This window comes from Micromys minutus (genome assembly GCF_963924665.1).
Source record: "Micromys minutus genome assembly, chromosome: 19".
NCBI classification, from domain to species: domain Eukaryota; kingdom Metazoa; phylum Chordata; class Mammalia; order Rodentia; family Muridae; genus Micromys; species Micromys minutus.
Window position 1 is genome coordinate 6192930 of NC_137954.1, and position 16051 is coordinate 6208980.

General features: G+C 43.8%; 2 protein-coding genes across 2 annotated transcripts in view; one reads left to right on the forward strand and one right to left on the reverse strand.

Annotated features, from left to right (window-relative positions):
* SLC39A10 (solute carrier family 39 member 10) overlaps positions 1-8557 on the forward strand; it is a 40202-nt gene extending 31645 nt beyond the window's left edge. The window contains exons 9-10 of the mRNA XM_080933396.1: positions 3512-3702; positions 5824-8557. Of these exons, the coding sequence (XP_080789522.1) occupies positions 3512-3702; positions 5824-5982 (350 nt within the window). The 3' untranslated portion in view covers positions 5983-8557. The remainder of the gene's footprint in view (positions 1-3511; positions 3703-5823) is intronic.
* A 243-nt stretch (positions 8558-8800) lies between these two features.
* DNAH7 (dynein axonemal heavy chain 7) overlaps positions 8801-16051 on the reverse strand; it is a gene marked incomplete at both ends in the record, with an annotated part of 241149 nt that continues 233898 nt past the window's right edge. Inside the window, 2 exons of the mRNA XM_080932888.1 lie at positions 8801-9007; positions 14390-14493. Coding sequence (XP_080789014.1) covers positions 8801-9007; positions 14390-14493 — 311 coding nt within the window. The remainder of the gene's footprint in view (positions 9008-14389; positions 14494-16051) is intronic.

The following is a 16051-nucleotide window of genomic DNA, read 5'->3' on the forward strand; positions in this document are numbered from 1 at the left end:
CATTCGCTATTTACATTTATACAAAATTTCTTTTAGTTCTTATTGACTTTTACTGTGTAGATGGTTTGCTGCATGCATTTCTGTGTTTCATGTACATGCCTAGTCCCCAAGGAGGTCAGAAATCAGTATTAGATTCTCTGACTCTGGAACTGCTGATGGTTGTGAACCCAAGTCCTCTGGAAGAACATCTGAGCTATCTCTCTAGCCCATAGGATTTTTAAATATCCAGTATTAAAGAATATCAAAGTTGACTCTTTAAAAATGTCTGTGATCATTGTTAGTAACCCTATTATCGGATCACGTTCATTAGCAGCCTTGGCGGGCACTCCTCACTGGTTGTGCTAAGCAATATCTTGTCAGCAGAAGAGAATACTGGCTTATCTCAGGGCGAAGATAATGTTCTGTGTAATCTCACTTGTGGGGACTGCTCTGACTTAGTTACAGTGCACAGGCTTTACTGAGACGGACGGAGTAAAGATGCAGAGCCTCAGATGCTGCACAGCCTGTCCTCCATACAGAGTCTGTGAGACTGCCTCACGTGGATTGAGCTAAGTCTAACTGCACGGAGTCCGTTTACTGGAGACTAATTACCAACAGAGATAGAGGTGGCTTATGTACGAGAAGGGTCTATATTATTGCATTCTCGTTTTTTTAGATTCCCATCAGTCAAAACAAAGCAGGTTCATTTTACAGAGATTAATAAATTAAAAAAAAAAAAAAAACTTATGTGAAAAGGAAACAGGTTGAAATCTAGGAAATGTTGAAAAATGACAACAAATTGATTTGAAATTTGGTATAGCCACATTGCCCAAATAGTGAGGAGAAGACGGACATAAAACACTGAGACATGCAGTGTCTCCACATATATGGGAGGTTTGGTTTGGTCTTTGTTTGTTTTTCAACAAAAGTAGAAAGAAAAGGCTGCACCCATAGGCTCTAGCAAAGGACACCTCAGTGAGGGATGTTCACTTGCCAAAACCAGAAGATGTCAGAGGCTGTGACTCAGACCCCTCACCATGAATCAAAATTAACTCGGAACAAACCACCAGTCCACACAGTCTGGGATAGTGAATTCTTGTTTGTATCTTTTTAGGCACATTACTAAATATATAATCCTTTAAGAAAATAATATAGATGACTCTAGGAGTATTTAAAATGTAACAGTCATTGTTTAAAGAATGGGGAAATTTTTATAAAAAGCCATTAGGACCACAATATTAAAGTCTTCTTAATTTAGTGACAGGAACCTCTCAAGACCCCACCTTCAAAACAAAACAAAACAAAAAAATCAGATAAAAAACTTAAACAGACATTTACTAAAGAGGATAAAACTTGGTATCTAAATGTGAAATTCCATTTCCTGGGTTATGTATTGTCAAGGATATGAAGAACTATAATCTTATATTTGGTGGAAATGGAATTTCTTAAAAATTAGAAATATAATGAATAATCTGGTTTTATCGAAGAGAAATGAAAAGTTGAGCCTGTTTACTGTATACAGTGATTTCATAAGTGTCTCGACTGATACTTAACCTAAGTGTTCTTTAGCTGCTAAAGTGTGGTTTGTGTGTGTGCTGAATAGTGCTGAGTAATAGACCATAATTTCCTGTGGAGTGTCATGGTGAGTCTTTCGTGCATTGTGCCAAGTGATAAAAATCCAGACCCAAACAATGCGTGTTGTCTGACTGGTCATGCAGTATTCTGGAAAAGATACGTACAAAGAGCAGCACAGGAACTGTTGGCTGCGTTGGTAGTAAAGGGCCCAGGGGAACTGGAGACAGTAGAATAGTCGTGGGGTTTGTTAGTAGTTGTGAGTACCTGGAATGAGTGTTGGCAAAGATCTGCAGAGGCCTAAGAAGCAAAGCTAGAGTTCATCAAAGAAACAGTTTTAATACAGTCTATTTAAGACATGGTTTCCCTGTGTAGTCCTGACTGTCCTGTAACTAGTTCTGTAGGCCAGGCTGGCCTCAAACTCAGAGACCTGCTAGCCTCTGATATGGGGCACCTGGTCACGTTGTGGGCAGCCCTAAGTTCTGAGCATGCCGTCCGCAGCTGCAGGAAGTAGGGCTCTTCTCTGGGCTCTGAGTCAGTTCTTGCCTCCAGGTCAGACCCACCTCCCCATTTTGAGTTCCTACCTGGGCTTCTCTCAGTAGACTGACTGCCTATGAGAGCCAAAGACACTCTTTCCTCTCCAAGTCACTCCTGGTCGTGTAACCCTAAGTTACAGCAGCAATAACCCTAGGAGAAAGGAGGGAAAGGAATAAGGGGACTAGTACTGAATAGAAACTCAAGAATGGCAATGTTGAGACATTGGAAGAGCTTCTGATTTTTAAATAAATAGAATAATTGAAAGATAGTGCTTTTTGTAGTTCATAGCAGTTTCTTGGAATACGGAGAAGTAATTCTTGGAAGCTATTTCTCTGTTAACTTCTTACTTGGTATTGGTGAAAACTTGGTAGCTATGAGTTTCCTAAGAACAGAGCCTCTCAATCATCTACTTAACACCTTGCACATACTGTTTGTTGTTTGGTTAGATGCTTGGATATTTACAAGCAGAACAAAGACCACTCTTACATAACTAAAGCTACAGCTCGGATCCCTCAGCTTGAAAAACCTTATGTCCAGCACCATTTGCCTGTTCCGCCAGCATCTCTTTAAGTAACGATAACTGCCTTTCCCAGTGTTCTGTGCTAGATGAAGGGAAAACATCTTTCTTTTGGCTTCTTTCTGTTCTCTTCCTGTTCTTTGTTGTCCTTAAGCTTGTGTGTACTTAGATCTCTAGTACAATAGCCCTGGGGTCTCCCCTTGTGCTCAAGTGTCTGCTCCCCTTGCAGCAGTGTGATAGAGCTTAGAGCTGGGCAGGACAGTCATGTCAGCACATGGAAGCTCCTATATCACTTTACATTTGGGGGTTTTCCTAACTAAGGAGTTGTTGTTGTTGTTGTTGTCGTCGTCATTTCTTGAGGAAAAAAAAACTAATGTATACATAGCATGAAATATATGTAAGAAGCTATTACCGCTCTTCTAACTTTGCCCATTTCCCATTGAAGAGCAGAAATGAACTTAGAATTGTTACTTTTAAAAGGGCATGGGTGTATTTATTTCCTCTTTTCATTTTGGTTTGCTTTTGGCTTGTTTTTTGTTTGTTTGTTTCTCTTTCTGGCACTAGCAGTCTTGGGACTCGATCTATAGGCCAGGTGGCCTCAGACTCAGAGCTGCACGTGCCTCTGCACCCCGAGTGTTAAGATTAAATATGTGTGCCACTACCCCAGCCTTTTAACTGGCTTTGTACAAACAGTCGCTTGGCTCCTCATGCGCACATAGACTTACGTAACTGTACCACACACAGGATGTAGAGCAACCTATCACCCCTGTAGCTTTTGCTCTGCTGTGTTAATGATGTGTCTCTATAATGAGTGCTTAATATTTGAAATAGTTTTTATTCCGCTCAGAGTTACACTTTCAAATCCTGTGTGCTAACAGACCTCCCCCCGTGACATCTGAATTGCAGGTGACTTTGCAGTCCTTCTGAAAGCAGGCATGACCGTGAAGCAAGCAATTGTGTACAACCTGCTGTCGGCCATGATGGCTTACATAGGCATGCTCATTGGCACGGCCGTTGGCCAGTACGCCAACAACATCACACTCTGGATCTTCGCAGTCACGGCCGGCATGTTCCTCTACGTGGCCTTGGTGGATATGGTAAGGTGCTTTAGACAGCTCTTCCCTTGTGCTACACTAAACTTGCAAACAGGATGCAGCCTTCAGAAATGGAAGCGGCTGGAAATTGCAGTGTATTTTTAAAGACTATGGCACCTAAATAATAATTAGGAAGAGCATCTACCTGAGCATATCTTGGGGATGCTGAAAAATTTCTAATCAGCCATATCACAAGTCAACGAATAGTAGGATTTAGAGATGCAGTTACAGAATAATTAGACTCACTGCCTTATTGCCAAGAAGAAAGGAGACGTGTGAGTATGACAGCCTTTAAAGTCACCCACAGCAACAGTCGTTCATCTCCACTTCCCACCAGGACTTCACACGTTATCGTTTCTGTGGGGCTGTCAGTTCTGCAGGCTCCATCCTTACACTTTAAGTAGATGACACTCTGACCTTTCTTCCGTTCCGCCTAAGAGCAGCATCCCTAAGTTCCTACACTGACCTGCCGGGCTTTCACTGTTCCGGCTGCTGCCATTCCCTCTCTGTGTCACGCACTCCCTTTCCTGAGGGGAGCGACTCCCGCTCCTTGCACACCCTCTTCTCATTTGCTTCTTCCTCATTTCTCAGGCGGCATGTGCGCACTCCTCGGGTGTGGCACACACTGATTCTTGCCATACTTTCCATCCTTGGCACTTTTGTCTTGGTCTGTTGACAGCACACTGAGTAGTGGCCTTTCTTTCCCAAGCGGAGTGCCTCTCCCACACGGGACAGCTCTAGGGAGACAGACATTATTGTCTTTCTTATTGTCATCCGCCACTGGAAAAGCCGTTCGTGGCCACTAGCAATGGAGGTGGTCTGATTCTTGTGCTCAGAAACTAGAGATCAGAAGAAAGACTTTACAGTGAGCTCCTTGATAATTTTATCCAATATATTGTGAACTCCTTCCCCAGCTTCTCCTAGCCCCTCCCCAGCTCGGGTCAGAGTTGTGCACTATATTTGGAACTGCATAAAAGCTGGATGAAGAGAGAATTAGGGTAGTTGTTTTGTTTTTAAAGGTTTTAAAGCCCATGGAAGAGTTTATTGGGAACAGGAGGGACAGGTGGATGAGGTCCTAGCCCAGGGTCTTAGAACCCCTCTGCCTGTTAGCTCTACTCTGGGGATTGTGTTCTGAAATAACTCAAGAGACTCAAGCCTGCTCTTTACAAAGGATGCATTTGTGCCAGAGATACTATGATGTTGACACAGAAGGAACCAAGCCCCTGCATAATGTTCTAACGCATTATTAACACAAAATGACACTTTTTTCTGATTAGCAGAAAATGAATTATTTAAAAATACGATCCAGGGCCAGTGAGAACTCTGCAGGTAAAGGCACTTGCCACCAAGCCTGGTGACCTGGACTCCCTGAGTTCTCAGGTAGAAGGAAAGACCCAACTACTCACTGCAAGTTGTCCCCTGACTTCCACAAGTTCACTGACTGTATCACACACACACTCTCATATATAACAAGCAACTAAAACATAACATTTTAAAGTGATAATGTGCACTCCGTCATTGATGACTCTGTACAGCATGTGGTTTGTGAGTTGTAGGAAACCTTGACAGGGCTACAGCAGTAGAAAACATGACCACATTCCTTATTTTAGCTACACTACCTTGACCATAAGAAAGATTGGCAGGTATTGGCAATACACAGAAGCTTTATTTGAGGTTCCTAAAGGAGCCTCTGTGGAAATGCCTGTTTGGGGCACTTTGGGCAGTGCTGTTTAGCAACTACTGTGGAAATAATTCTTTCTCTTTGTGTGTGCGCATGTATGTATGTGTGTTACACATGGTCATAGCAAACAAAGGTCTTTAGGAATACCAGGCCGGCTGCACCCCAGAGCCCCGCCTTTGTACATAGTCCTAAGTGCTGTGTACCAGGAGACACTGATCAGCTCTTTGCCGGCTTATGACAGTTGAGGTGACATCCAGGAAAAACTTGGGAATGGCAGAGACGCAACATTGTTTCCGTCTTGCTGGGGACAGGAATTTAAAGGGCATGCCTGTGAAGCATTCTGTGTTGCTTATGCTTTGGTACTGAGGGGAGTCAGAGGGAAGGGAAGCACTGTAGTCATCAGCCGGCAGCCTCAGTGTCCGTTATGATGTGCTTCTCCTCAGCTTCCCGAGATGCTGCATGGGGACGGGGACCACGAGGAACACGGCTTCTGTCCCGTCGGGCAGTTCATCCTGCAGAATTTAGGACTGCTCTTCGGGTTTGCCATCATGCTGGTCATCGCTCTCTATGAGGACAAGATTGTGTTTGACATCCAGTTCTGACGGCTCCCGGTTGCTTCGCTGATCGTGAGGATGTCCGTGCCGCTGCCTCCGCTCCCTGTACTGTATGCACATCGCTCAGAGAACCCAGTGGCCTGCACGATTGACAGGTTCTGTAGATTTGAGCCTAACCACAAGAGACTGGTGCTCAGGACTGCTTCCTCTGCATGGATGGGTCTTTTAAACGTTTGTGATAAAGTCAGAACATGGGACTCCGTGTAACAATACTGATAGAAGTTTAAGACTTTAAAAAGAGAGAATCATATTAAACACTAGTCTTTTTTATTAGTAGAAACGTCTGTGGCTATGCAGAAATAGAAATTAAACCAAAAAAATCATTTAAACTTTAAAACTGTTTTAAATGGACTTTGAGCAGACATTTGTGTGTGTGCGAAGAATGAATTTTAGCACCCTCTAATCCAGCTACACATACAAACGGGGTGAATAGGGATCAACCTGACACAACTTTGAAACTGAGTAAAGTTGACTTTAGGAACTAGAGGGAAGCCCAGGCTGCACTCGAGTATGGACTTAGCGTTGGGAAAAGCCCTTATTCTTGAATCTAGAGCTACTATTTTTGTATATATTTGCATAGTGTTCAAACTTGCAGCCTAAACTACTGAAATTTGTGATTGTATGTTTGTGCGAACTTCAGTTTAATGAAAGACTCATAATGGTTCTTTGCATACTATACTTGGTGTTGGGTTTTCTTTTTAACTTTGTTTTATGGGGGGGGGTGAATCAGAGCATGTAGTCAGATACCTTTTTCTGAACATTACGACTCTAGAAAATATCAAAGAACTAGCATTCCATTTCCCTAGTACAAACTAGGTTAGCTGGAAATTTTAAGTTCTGGGTGTTCACGTTACTTTACCAGTTTGGCATTAGAACTCAGAGCACATGCCGTGGCTGGTGGTAAAATCCAAGTTGGCCATGCCTATAGTCTGTATATAAAAATGTCGTCAGAATGGTTACTGCACTGGGACCATAGCTACTTTGGTACCAAGTATTTGACTAAGCCAAAATCACTTTTATCATTTTGTGCCAAGATAAACTGTCGGTGCCTGATGTGGAATGGTCTGTCTCCGGTGCCTGTCGGTGCCTGATGTGGAATGGTCTGTCTCCGGTGCCTGTCGGTGCCTGATGTGGAATGGTCTGTCTCCGGTGCCTGTCGGTGCCTGATGTGGAATGGTCTGTCTCCGGTGCCTGCTGGTGCCTGATGTGGAATGGTCTGTCTCTGGTGCCTGATGTGGAATGGTCTGTCTCCAGGTGCCTGTCGGTGCCTGATGTGGAATGGTCTGTCTCCGGTGCCTGATGTGGAATGGTCTGTCTCCGGTGCCTGCTCTTCCACCACTGCCGCAGTGATGTGTGAGAATAAGTCCTGTTCCGTCTGAGTTGTGACTTAACTTGTAGACTATGTGCATATAGCTCTGTTTATGTCCCATGCCACCCACTCTTCACCTCCTCAGGCAAATGTCTGAACCGTATGCAGCTGGCTCTATTTTAACTGCTAGGAGCCAAGATACTCCTTGGGAAAAAAAACACATTAAGAGCCAAACCCTGTCCATTCATTCCATTTTCAGTATTTTTATTCAGTCCCTTCTCCGGTTTAAAGACAAAAACGAAAATTTGAGAGCAGCACATGCATCCAGGCTTAGAGGATAATCTTCAGTATTTCTTTGCAACGTTGTAAGCAAGGGTTATTCGGTCTTACAGTGGTTGTCTCTTTCTGAGCCGTCCTTGCAGTGAGTCGATCTGTACACACAGTTTCAGCACTGGGCATACCTATGACAGTCCTTAACTTCACCTCATTGCTTGGCCCTTTGAGCAGCCATGCTAAAAGGTGCTGGCGTTCTCAGTACTGTCAACTTTGATCAAGTGACTTGGCTATTTTGCTTTCAAAACCAAGATGCTTGTATGCTTCATTTTTGAGTTTTATTCCCAAGGAGGATTGTGCATTCCAGCATTAAATCTGTGTCATTTAAAGCAACAGCTGCAATACACTCCCACTGTAAAATGCCTCACTTAAAGCTAGTCAGTTATGCTCAAGGTATACAAAGTTTTATACTCTCAAATGGTATTATCTTTATTTGCTAGGTTTTCTCAGTCGTCTCAGAGGGCTTTAACATTGCTGCTAGCATTTGATAGTGTTCCACCAGTGTTTAGTTTTTACGTCATTCTAGTGTATAGTTTCAGTCTCACCAGACAATCCTAATTCCACTACATTTCTATTTGGCTCCAACATTCCACTTAGCTTGAATCGTTTCATTTAACATGCTTGTTGGAGGTCACCAATGTTACTTGTCCAATGCTGTCACCATGTGACATCCATATGGATTTTGGTGTATATCACATTGCATTCAATCAGCTGTGATTATGCTTAGAAATGCTATAGTAACTAGATGCAGTGTGAACCTTTTCCATTAACAATAAGTCAGTGGCTTAAATGTGATTATGGTCCCGCAAGGTGATACTTGCTAATATATAAACATTTTTTGTTGTTGTAACTGAATCATTTTTTAAAAATTTATAAAGCTGGAAGTGATCAGATGCTGTTTTTTTTTCATTGTCAACAGTGGCGTGTCATTTTATATATGTTCCTAATGCATATGGAACTCTCCCGAAATAAAGCTATTCAGAAAGAAAGCGTGTGCTGTGTTTTCCGTCTCAGAACTTTGAATCATCATTGGTACTTTAAAGAGGCCAGAGTAAAGTTGAAATTAAGAGTGTTACGTTTATTTAAGCCAAAACAAAATTTGAACAGTAAGATGTGTTTTATTGAATCTGACAAGAAGTTGGAAGAGATGGTGCCGCCTTCGGATCAGGAGTTGAGCTGACACAGCAGTGCTACGCCCCGTCCAATCCAGTGCTCCTTGGGCTGGTCAGAGGGAAGAATCATGGCAATCACGAAATTGGTGGAGTGGCCAGTGGTGGAGAGCGTGCCCCTCCTCTCGCTTGTCTTATAGAGAGGGGCGACGTAGCTCGGCCGTTTGGGTATGTCTGACTTCTTACAGGGCTTCAACCACATCTGGAAGAAGCACAGACCTCTGCGTCAGAGCTGTTGCCTGGCATGGACTGTAGCTAAGGTTAGGTCTAAAACCTCTGCCCCACTTGGTTTACTTTCTGTCAACAGGGAAATGATGCTCAAATATAAAGATGCCTGACTAGAAGAACCAGTGTACAAAGTGCAGACAGTTTGCCTGTGTTAGAAGCATAGTGCCCTCTCATGTATATTTTAGATACTATTTCGTTTAAGTGAGTTAGTTGGGCGAGCCTTGGAAATGTTGCCATCTTTACTCCTTTTCTACAAAGGAAGTATAATTACTGAACCTAATTATAACCCATACTTAGTAGTGGTTTCTTAACAAGTTGTATGTGAAATGTTTTTTTACAGTAAACAGTTAATTTTATAGAACACTTCATTGTGCCTCAGTAAAGACCCTAAAACATGCTTAGAAACATGTCACCTCTTCCTGGGGGTGACTTCTGTTGCTTTTAGTAACAAAACACAATTCTATATATTCTCAAAAGAGAGATGCTACTATTTCTACTCAGTCATATGACTTATTTATTTTACACCAATAAATTCAGAAGAGATTTTTTTCCCCAGCAACAGTTATTTTACTAAACCGTCTCCCCGCTGTGGATGGACAATGTGCATATTGTGCTGTGTTTAGTAGCCGTGAACCAGGCAATGTGGTTCTCTACGAGAACTGGACCAAGACAGTGGAGCTATTGCTAGAGTTGAATGACTTTGGGAAAACATGGGAATTCAGTATGAAGACACAGAAACATTGTAGGATTCAGACCTAGGACAGCGGCAAGGCAAGAGGAACAGCCCGCCCACCACCCACAGGCTCACAGTTGTGGGATAGGCCTGCTTCCAGCAAATGTCCCGTGTGTACACTGTGAAGTTAGCAGCTACTTCCAGGTGTACAGCCTAAGAGGTTAGAGGCCTGCCTGGGGTCCAAACAAGCTTGGCTTCACTCCTCCAGCAGATCTCCAAGAACTATAGTCAGTTGTCACCCTAAGAAGGGGCCTGATGACTGGATTGTCCTAAGGGTCAAAAACCTTCACAGGGTCTCATCTCAAAGCTTGTATCCGTTCTCTCCCTCACTGGCTTAGACGTGCTCAGCACGCTGAGATGACCTACTGCCTGGTGATGACCAGGTGTGGTGTAGAGGGAGCCAAGGGAGCCCTGGACAAGAACCTGGGTAGAAAGGAGCTTGCCTGTGCTGTAAGCCCTGAAGTCGCATGATACCTCAAGGGTGAGAAATATCCCACCACCTCCAGCCAATATTGTCTCAGCCAAACCACATCCCTCCAGCTGTAGCCCTGCCCAGAGGCATGGTCATGGCAAGTCTCAAGAAACTAGACAGACCTGCAGTGGCAGTTCACATGAAAAGGGGGAAACTAAAGTGCTCACAGCCACAGAACTGCCCGACACATAGCCCTGCTCTCCTTTCTGGAGAGCCCTGACCTCAGCCATGACCCACTGATATTCAAATACTGCTGGACACTATTGCTGGGACAATTTGGAAGAATAGCTCCTGGAGCCACAGAAATACTTCATCTGTCCCCAGGACTGTCAGGTGGGGACCCACTGAGGGGTAGCTGCTGGGTAGATGTACCCTGAGTAGCAAAAAACAGATTACCCCGCTGCACCTGTCCTGGGCCCCGGCATCAGTTGCCTCACACTTAACTGGTCCCGTACTGCTCGCGGGAAAGGTGAGTACTCCAGGGTGTAGGAGGAATGCTGACTCCTGTCGCTCCATGTGAAGGAACTGCACTTGCACAGTGTCTAATCAAAACAGTGCTTAGACCCTTCACTGTTGTTGGAGCAGCCAAGACTACATACAGCTCATTCAAATAACAACCAGCATCAACAGTACCTTAGAAGTCCTACCACTGGATGAAAACCAGTATTCCCATTATCAGAGCAACCATGCAGGGAGCACTCCACCACTCCTACTGTAGGAGGAACCATGCAGGGAGCACTCCACCACTCCCACTACAGGAGGAACCATGCAGGGAGCACTCCACCACTCCCACTACAGGAGGAGCCATGCAGGGAGCACTTCACCATTCCCACTGTAGGAGGAACCATGCAGGGAGCACTCCACTACAGGAGGAACCATGCAGGGAGCACTCCACTACAGGAGGAGCCATGCAGGGAGCACTCCACCATTCCCACTGTAGGAGGAACCATGCAGGGAGCACTCCACTACAGGAGGAACCATGCAGGGAGCACTCCCACTACAGGAGGAACCATGCAGGGAGCACTCCACTACAGGAGGAACCATGCAGGGAGCACTCCCACTACAGGAGGAACCATGCAGGGAGCACTCCACTACAGGAGGAACCATGCAGGGAGCACTCCCACTACAGGAGGAACCATGCAGGGAGCACTCCACTACAGGAGGAACCATGCAGGGAGCACTCCCACTACAGGAGGAACCATGCAGGGAGCACTCCACTACAGGAGGAACCATGCAGGGAGCACTGATTCACTCTGCCATCTATTCCACACATGCCTGAACTGTTCGTGTCCTCGTGAGCTATCCACAGACAGAGTCTTGTAAGTATGTGCTCTGTCAAAGAAGAGACGAGGACATTGTACTGCAGCACACAGCAGGAAGTGAGCTCAGCATAGTGAACCATAGTGAACCCTGATACGCATCTTTAAAGAAAGTCATGTTGTAAGACGCCTGTCCCGTATAAGGGATAGAGACGATTCATTTCACTAGATGCACAGATTTCAAGAGAATGGTTGTTTTAAAGCTTAGTGAGAGGTCTGGGGGTTGGGGCTGGGCTTTAGGAGAGTTGGTGCAGTGATTTCTTGGCATGTATAAGGCCCTGGTCAATCCTCAGTATCACACAAAGCCAGGCATGAGGGCAATAGGCCTGTACCTAACATTTGGAAGACGAAGGAAGAAGCCTCAGGAATTTAAGGTCACCCTCAGCATGGAGTTCAAGTCCAGCGTGACTGTAAACACACTCGCAGGGATGGTGATAGGATGACAAATGAACTTTGATGTTTCATGAAAATTGTAATTAAAGAACTAATGAAAGAATTAATGAATGGTGAGGAACAGTGCCGTATGATTGTTTCTGTGTGTAACTACATCACGACACAACAGATTTTCATACAACCTGAAGGGCACATCCAGGATGGTTTGATTAAACAAAGACTATTAGAGTCACATGAATTGTAGAATTCTTTAAGAAGCTTAGACAGGTGAAAACTCACCATAGCGGCTATGGGAGGTCAGGGTGTGGGGTTAGTCCAGACCTAGGAATTTCATCTAGATCCTCTTTCTACATACCAAGATGCTCTGGGCAGATAAGATTTAGGGTAGGAAACTCCAAACGTGAAATAAACATTTGCCATTTCAGGAGCTGGCTGGGTTGCAATTCCTTTCCTTTCTGAGGGCATCCTTAGTTAGCTTGCAGGGAGTAGAGGAGGGGGTGCATTATCTACAAACGGATAATTATTCTTCTCAACAAAAAAGTCATTGAGACAAATTCTCATCAGAAAAAAATCCATTCTTTGCTTAAAATAAAGTACATTGCTCATTTATAGCTTTGAAGTTGAAAGTGTTTTGAGTTATGTTATTGTTAAGGTACAGCCTGTCCATTCCCCATAACAAGAATCCTACAATGATCTGGGAGGAATGGATACCCCAGAACTTAGTCACTGGCTTCGTCACGTGATTGTGTTTTGACCTAAGAACCCTAAGGGGCTACTCAATACTGTGAGATAAATTAATTTGGTCAAATTCTAAAAGATGTTTATGGTTTTAGTTTGCCCTTTGCCTTTGTAAGCCAAAGGCCAGCTGGCCTTAAAATCTTGTCCTAAAGACTGGTCACAGTCTACAATAAACTGCTTGGGTAATATTCTAGAAGCTCACTTAAGTAACTAAAAATAATGTGGTGTATTGTAGTTAAAGGAGGAATGGAACTGTTATATTTTTGTCTGAGTTGGAGAATTCTGCTTTACACAACTGGTTTAATAACTTGGCTTGGGAAAAATTGTAATTATTAGCACACATCATTCAGACATTAGGATTTACTGTGGTATTTCTGTATTTTGACATGTCCATCTTCTTCTACTCTGGTTCCCCTTCCCAGTGACACTCTCTCCTTCCCAGCAGCACCCTCTCCTTCCCAGCGGCACCCTCTCTGATCCCTAGTCACCTTACTACTGTCTGTCATTAGGATTAGTTTCTGTTTCTTAAGCTTCTTCGTATGATAGAGTATAGACCAGTGACAGACCCTCTCCTCCCCCTTCCCCCTTCTTCTCTCTCCCTCTTCCTCTCTCCCCCACCCCTCTCTCTCTCCACCCCCCACATCTAGCTGATTTTTCTTAACTTGACATTTTCTGGTTCTAGCAAATACTTTGATGTGAATGATTTTGTTATTCTTTATTGCATTTGTGTGTGTGTGTGTGTGTGTATGTGTGTCTATCAATTATCTATCACCAATCTACCACTCCATCACACTATTGCAACAATCTTTGGGTATTCAATTTTTCATGACAACTTCATTTACTCTGGATATATACCTAAGAGTATTGGTCTAGCTAGATCATACGGGCATAGCCCTATCTTACTTTTTTTCTTTCTTTCTTTTTTTTTTTTTTTTTTTTTTTTTGGTAAAACCTCCATGCTATTTTATAAAGACTGAACTACCTTATGTTAAGAAAATGACCTAAGAAAGTTTTTGTTTAATCAAACCATCCTGGATGTGCCCTTCAGATTGTATGAAAATCTGTTGTGTCATGATGTAGTTACACACAGAAACAATCATACGGCACTGTTCCTCACCATTCATTAATTCTTTCATTAATTCTTTAATTACAATTTTCATGAAACATCAAAGTTCATTTGTCATCCTATCACCCACCCTAGGAGTGTGTTTACAGTCATTATCTGACGTGGAGTTTGAGTTGTCTTTATCCCACAATCATCCACGTGTCTATAGTTGGGCCACGGGAAGTTCTGTTTTCTTATTTCCAGCTCTTATAACTGTGAACAACTTACTCTTCATGGTCTGTTTTGAACTCAGCTGTGAACATTCTCTGCTTTGCTATGATTCCATTGTTTAAAATAACTTCCGGTCTAAAGGCACAGCCCATCGCTCCTGTGTGCCAGTGAGAACCACAGTGCTCCTGACGTGGGATAACGTGAGCTCAGGACGTTTTTCTTTAAGCAGAAACAACACTACGAACCCATCAACTCACAAAAGTGCTGTTACCCTAGAACCTCAATCAGAAACCTATTAAAGAACAACTGTATTCAGCATCGGAAAGAGCTTTGCGGAGCTAAGTTAGCACAAACAACAAGAATTACTGGATGTGCATAGATCCATACACAGGCACGTGTGCACGTAATCCTTAGTGATTACTAACCACAGGGACTGTGTCATACAGAACTTTCGGATGTGATTCTGCGAGTTTCTTGGTCTTCCTGTTCCAGGAAGCTCCATCCAAAAACAATCCGTGAATGTAAACACCTAAATAACAAAGAGAGAAGTTAGCATTCAAAGATGCTCTTTGACTGAGTTCCGGTCTGGGATTCCTGTCTGGGAAGGGGGGGGGGGGGGGCAATGGCAGCCGCAGCTCCTCAGCCTCCCCTCCTCTCTACCTCCTGCTCTGCCAGTGCATTCGGTAAATTACTGAGTCACCCGGATATAACCAGCAATTTCGATAGTAAGAACTGTGGGTAATGCACTTGGAATTGCTGAGGCTAAACAGTAAATGGCAGTGGCTTCCTCCATTCCCTGTGACATTTAGTTATCAATTTACCTACTTACCTGTGGAGACAAGGTTTCAAGGAGCCAGGAAGGCTGGAAGCTCTCAGTATCCTTGCCTCGGCTTGGCAAGTGCTAGTGTATCAGCAAACTGGCCACCATTTTACTCTTTCCCTCTTGGTAAACAGGGCAAGCCTGACATAAAGTGTATAAAAGGAGAAAGGCAGAGGCTGCTGGGAAACCCAGATGGTATCTGTGACCAACCCCCTAGGGGTCCCATTGAGAAAGGGGTTTCTTTGGGATCATTCTGTGGATTCTCAGTTTTGTTCATGTAATTGCTGAAGTAGGATGGAGTGAGCACATTTTTCTTTTCTGGTAAAAATGTACAAGTGTGTCTGTGTGCATGTCTTAGTCGGGGTTTCTATTCCTGCACAATCATCATGACCAAGAAGCAAGTTGGGGAGGAAAGGGTTTACTCAGCTTACACTTCCACATCGCTGTTCATCACCAAAGGAACTCAGGACTGTAACCCAAGCAGGTCAGGAAGCAGGAGCTGATGCAGAGGCCATGGAGGGACGTTACTTACTGGCTTGCTCAGCCTGCTTTCTTATAGAACCCAGGTCTACCAGCCCAGGGATGGCTCCACCCACAATGGGCTGGCCCCTCCCCCCTGATCACTAGTTGAGAAAATATCTTACAGCTGGATCTCATGGAGGCATTTCCTCAACTGAGGATCCTTTCTCTGTGATAACTCCAGCTGTGTCAAGTTGACAGAAAACCAGACAGTACAGTGCATATAAAGTAAAATTCGTAATTTAATAAATATCTGTGCTATAATACCTAATAATATACTAAATAATCATAATAAATAATACCCTGGGTGGACACACTGCTAGTCAGTAAAGTGGTTTGCTCAGCTGAAGGCTACTCAGTGGAGCTAGTTACTGAGAATTCCGCCACACCGAGTGATCTATACTAATCAATAGGTAAACTGTACTTTATGTGCTACTCTAGTGCTTTCAGGGTCACGCTGGAGTTTTAGTGCCTGAAGCGCTCTCTCCAGAGGTAACAGGCAGATGTGTACAGCTGTAAAGGAAGACGAAGGAGTCTGTATAATCTCTTTGCTCGGTGTATACAGTTCCACAGGTTGAATATGAGTTATTAACCAGTTTTAAAGCTTTTGGCAATGCTTTTATAACTTAAACATTTTATCTGGGTCCAAAATTGTATAGCTTCAACAGTTCCACTCGGATGTCAGCTGGAATGCCGATTTTCCCTGTATCAGAAGGACACTGAGAAAAGTTAGGAGTAAAGTCAGGCT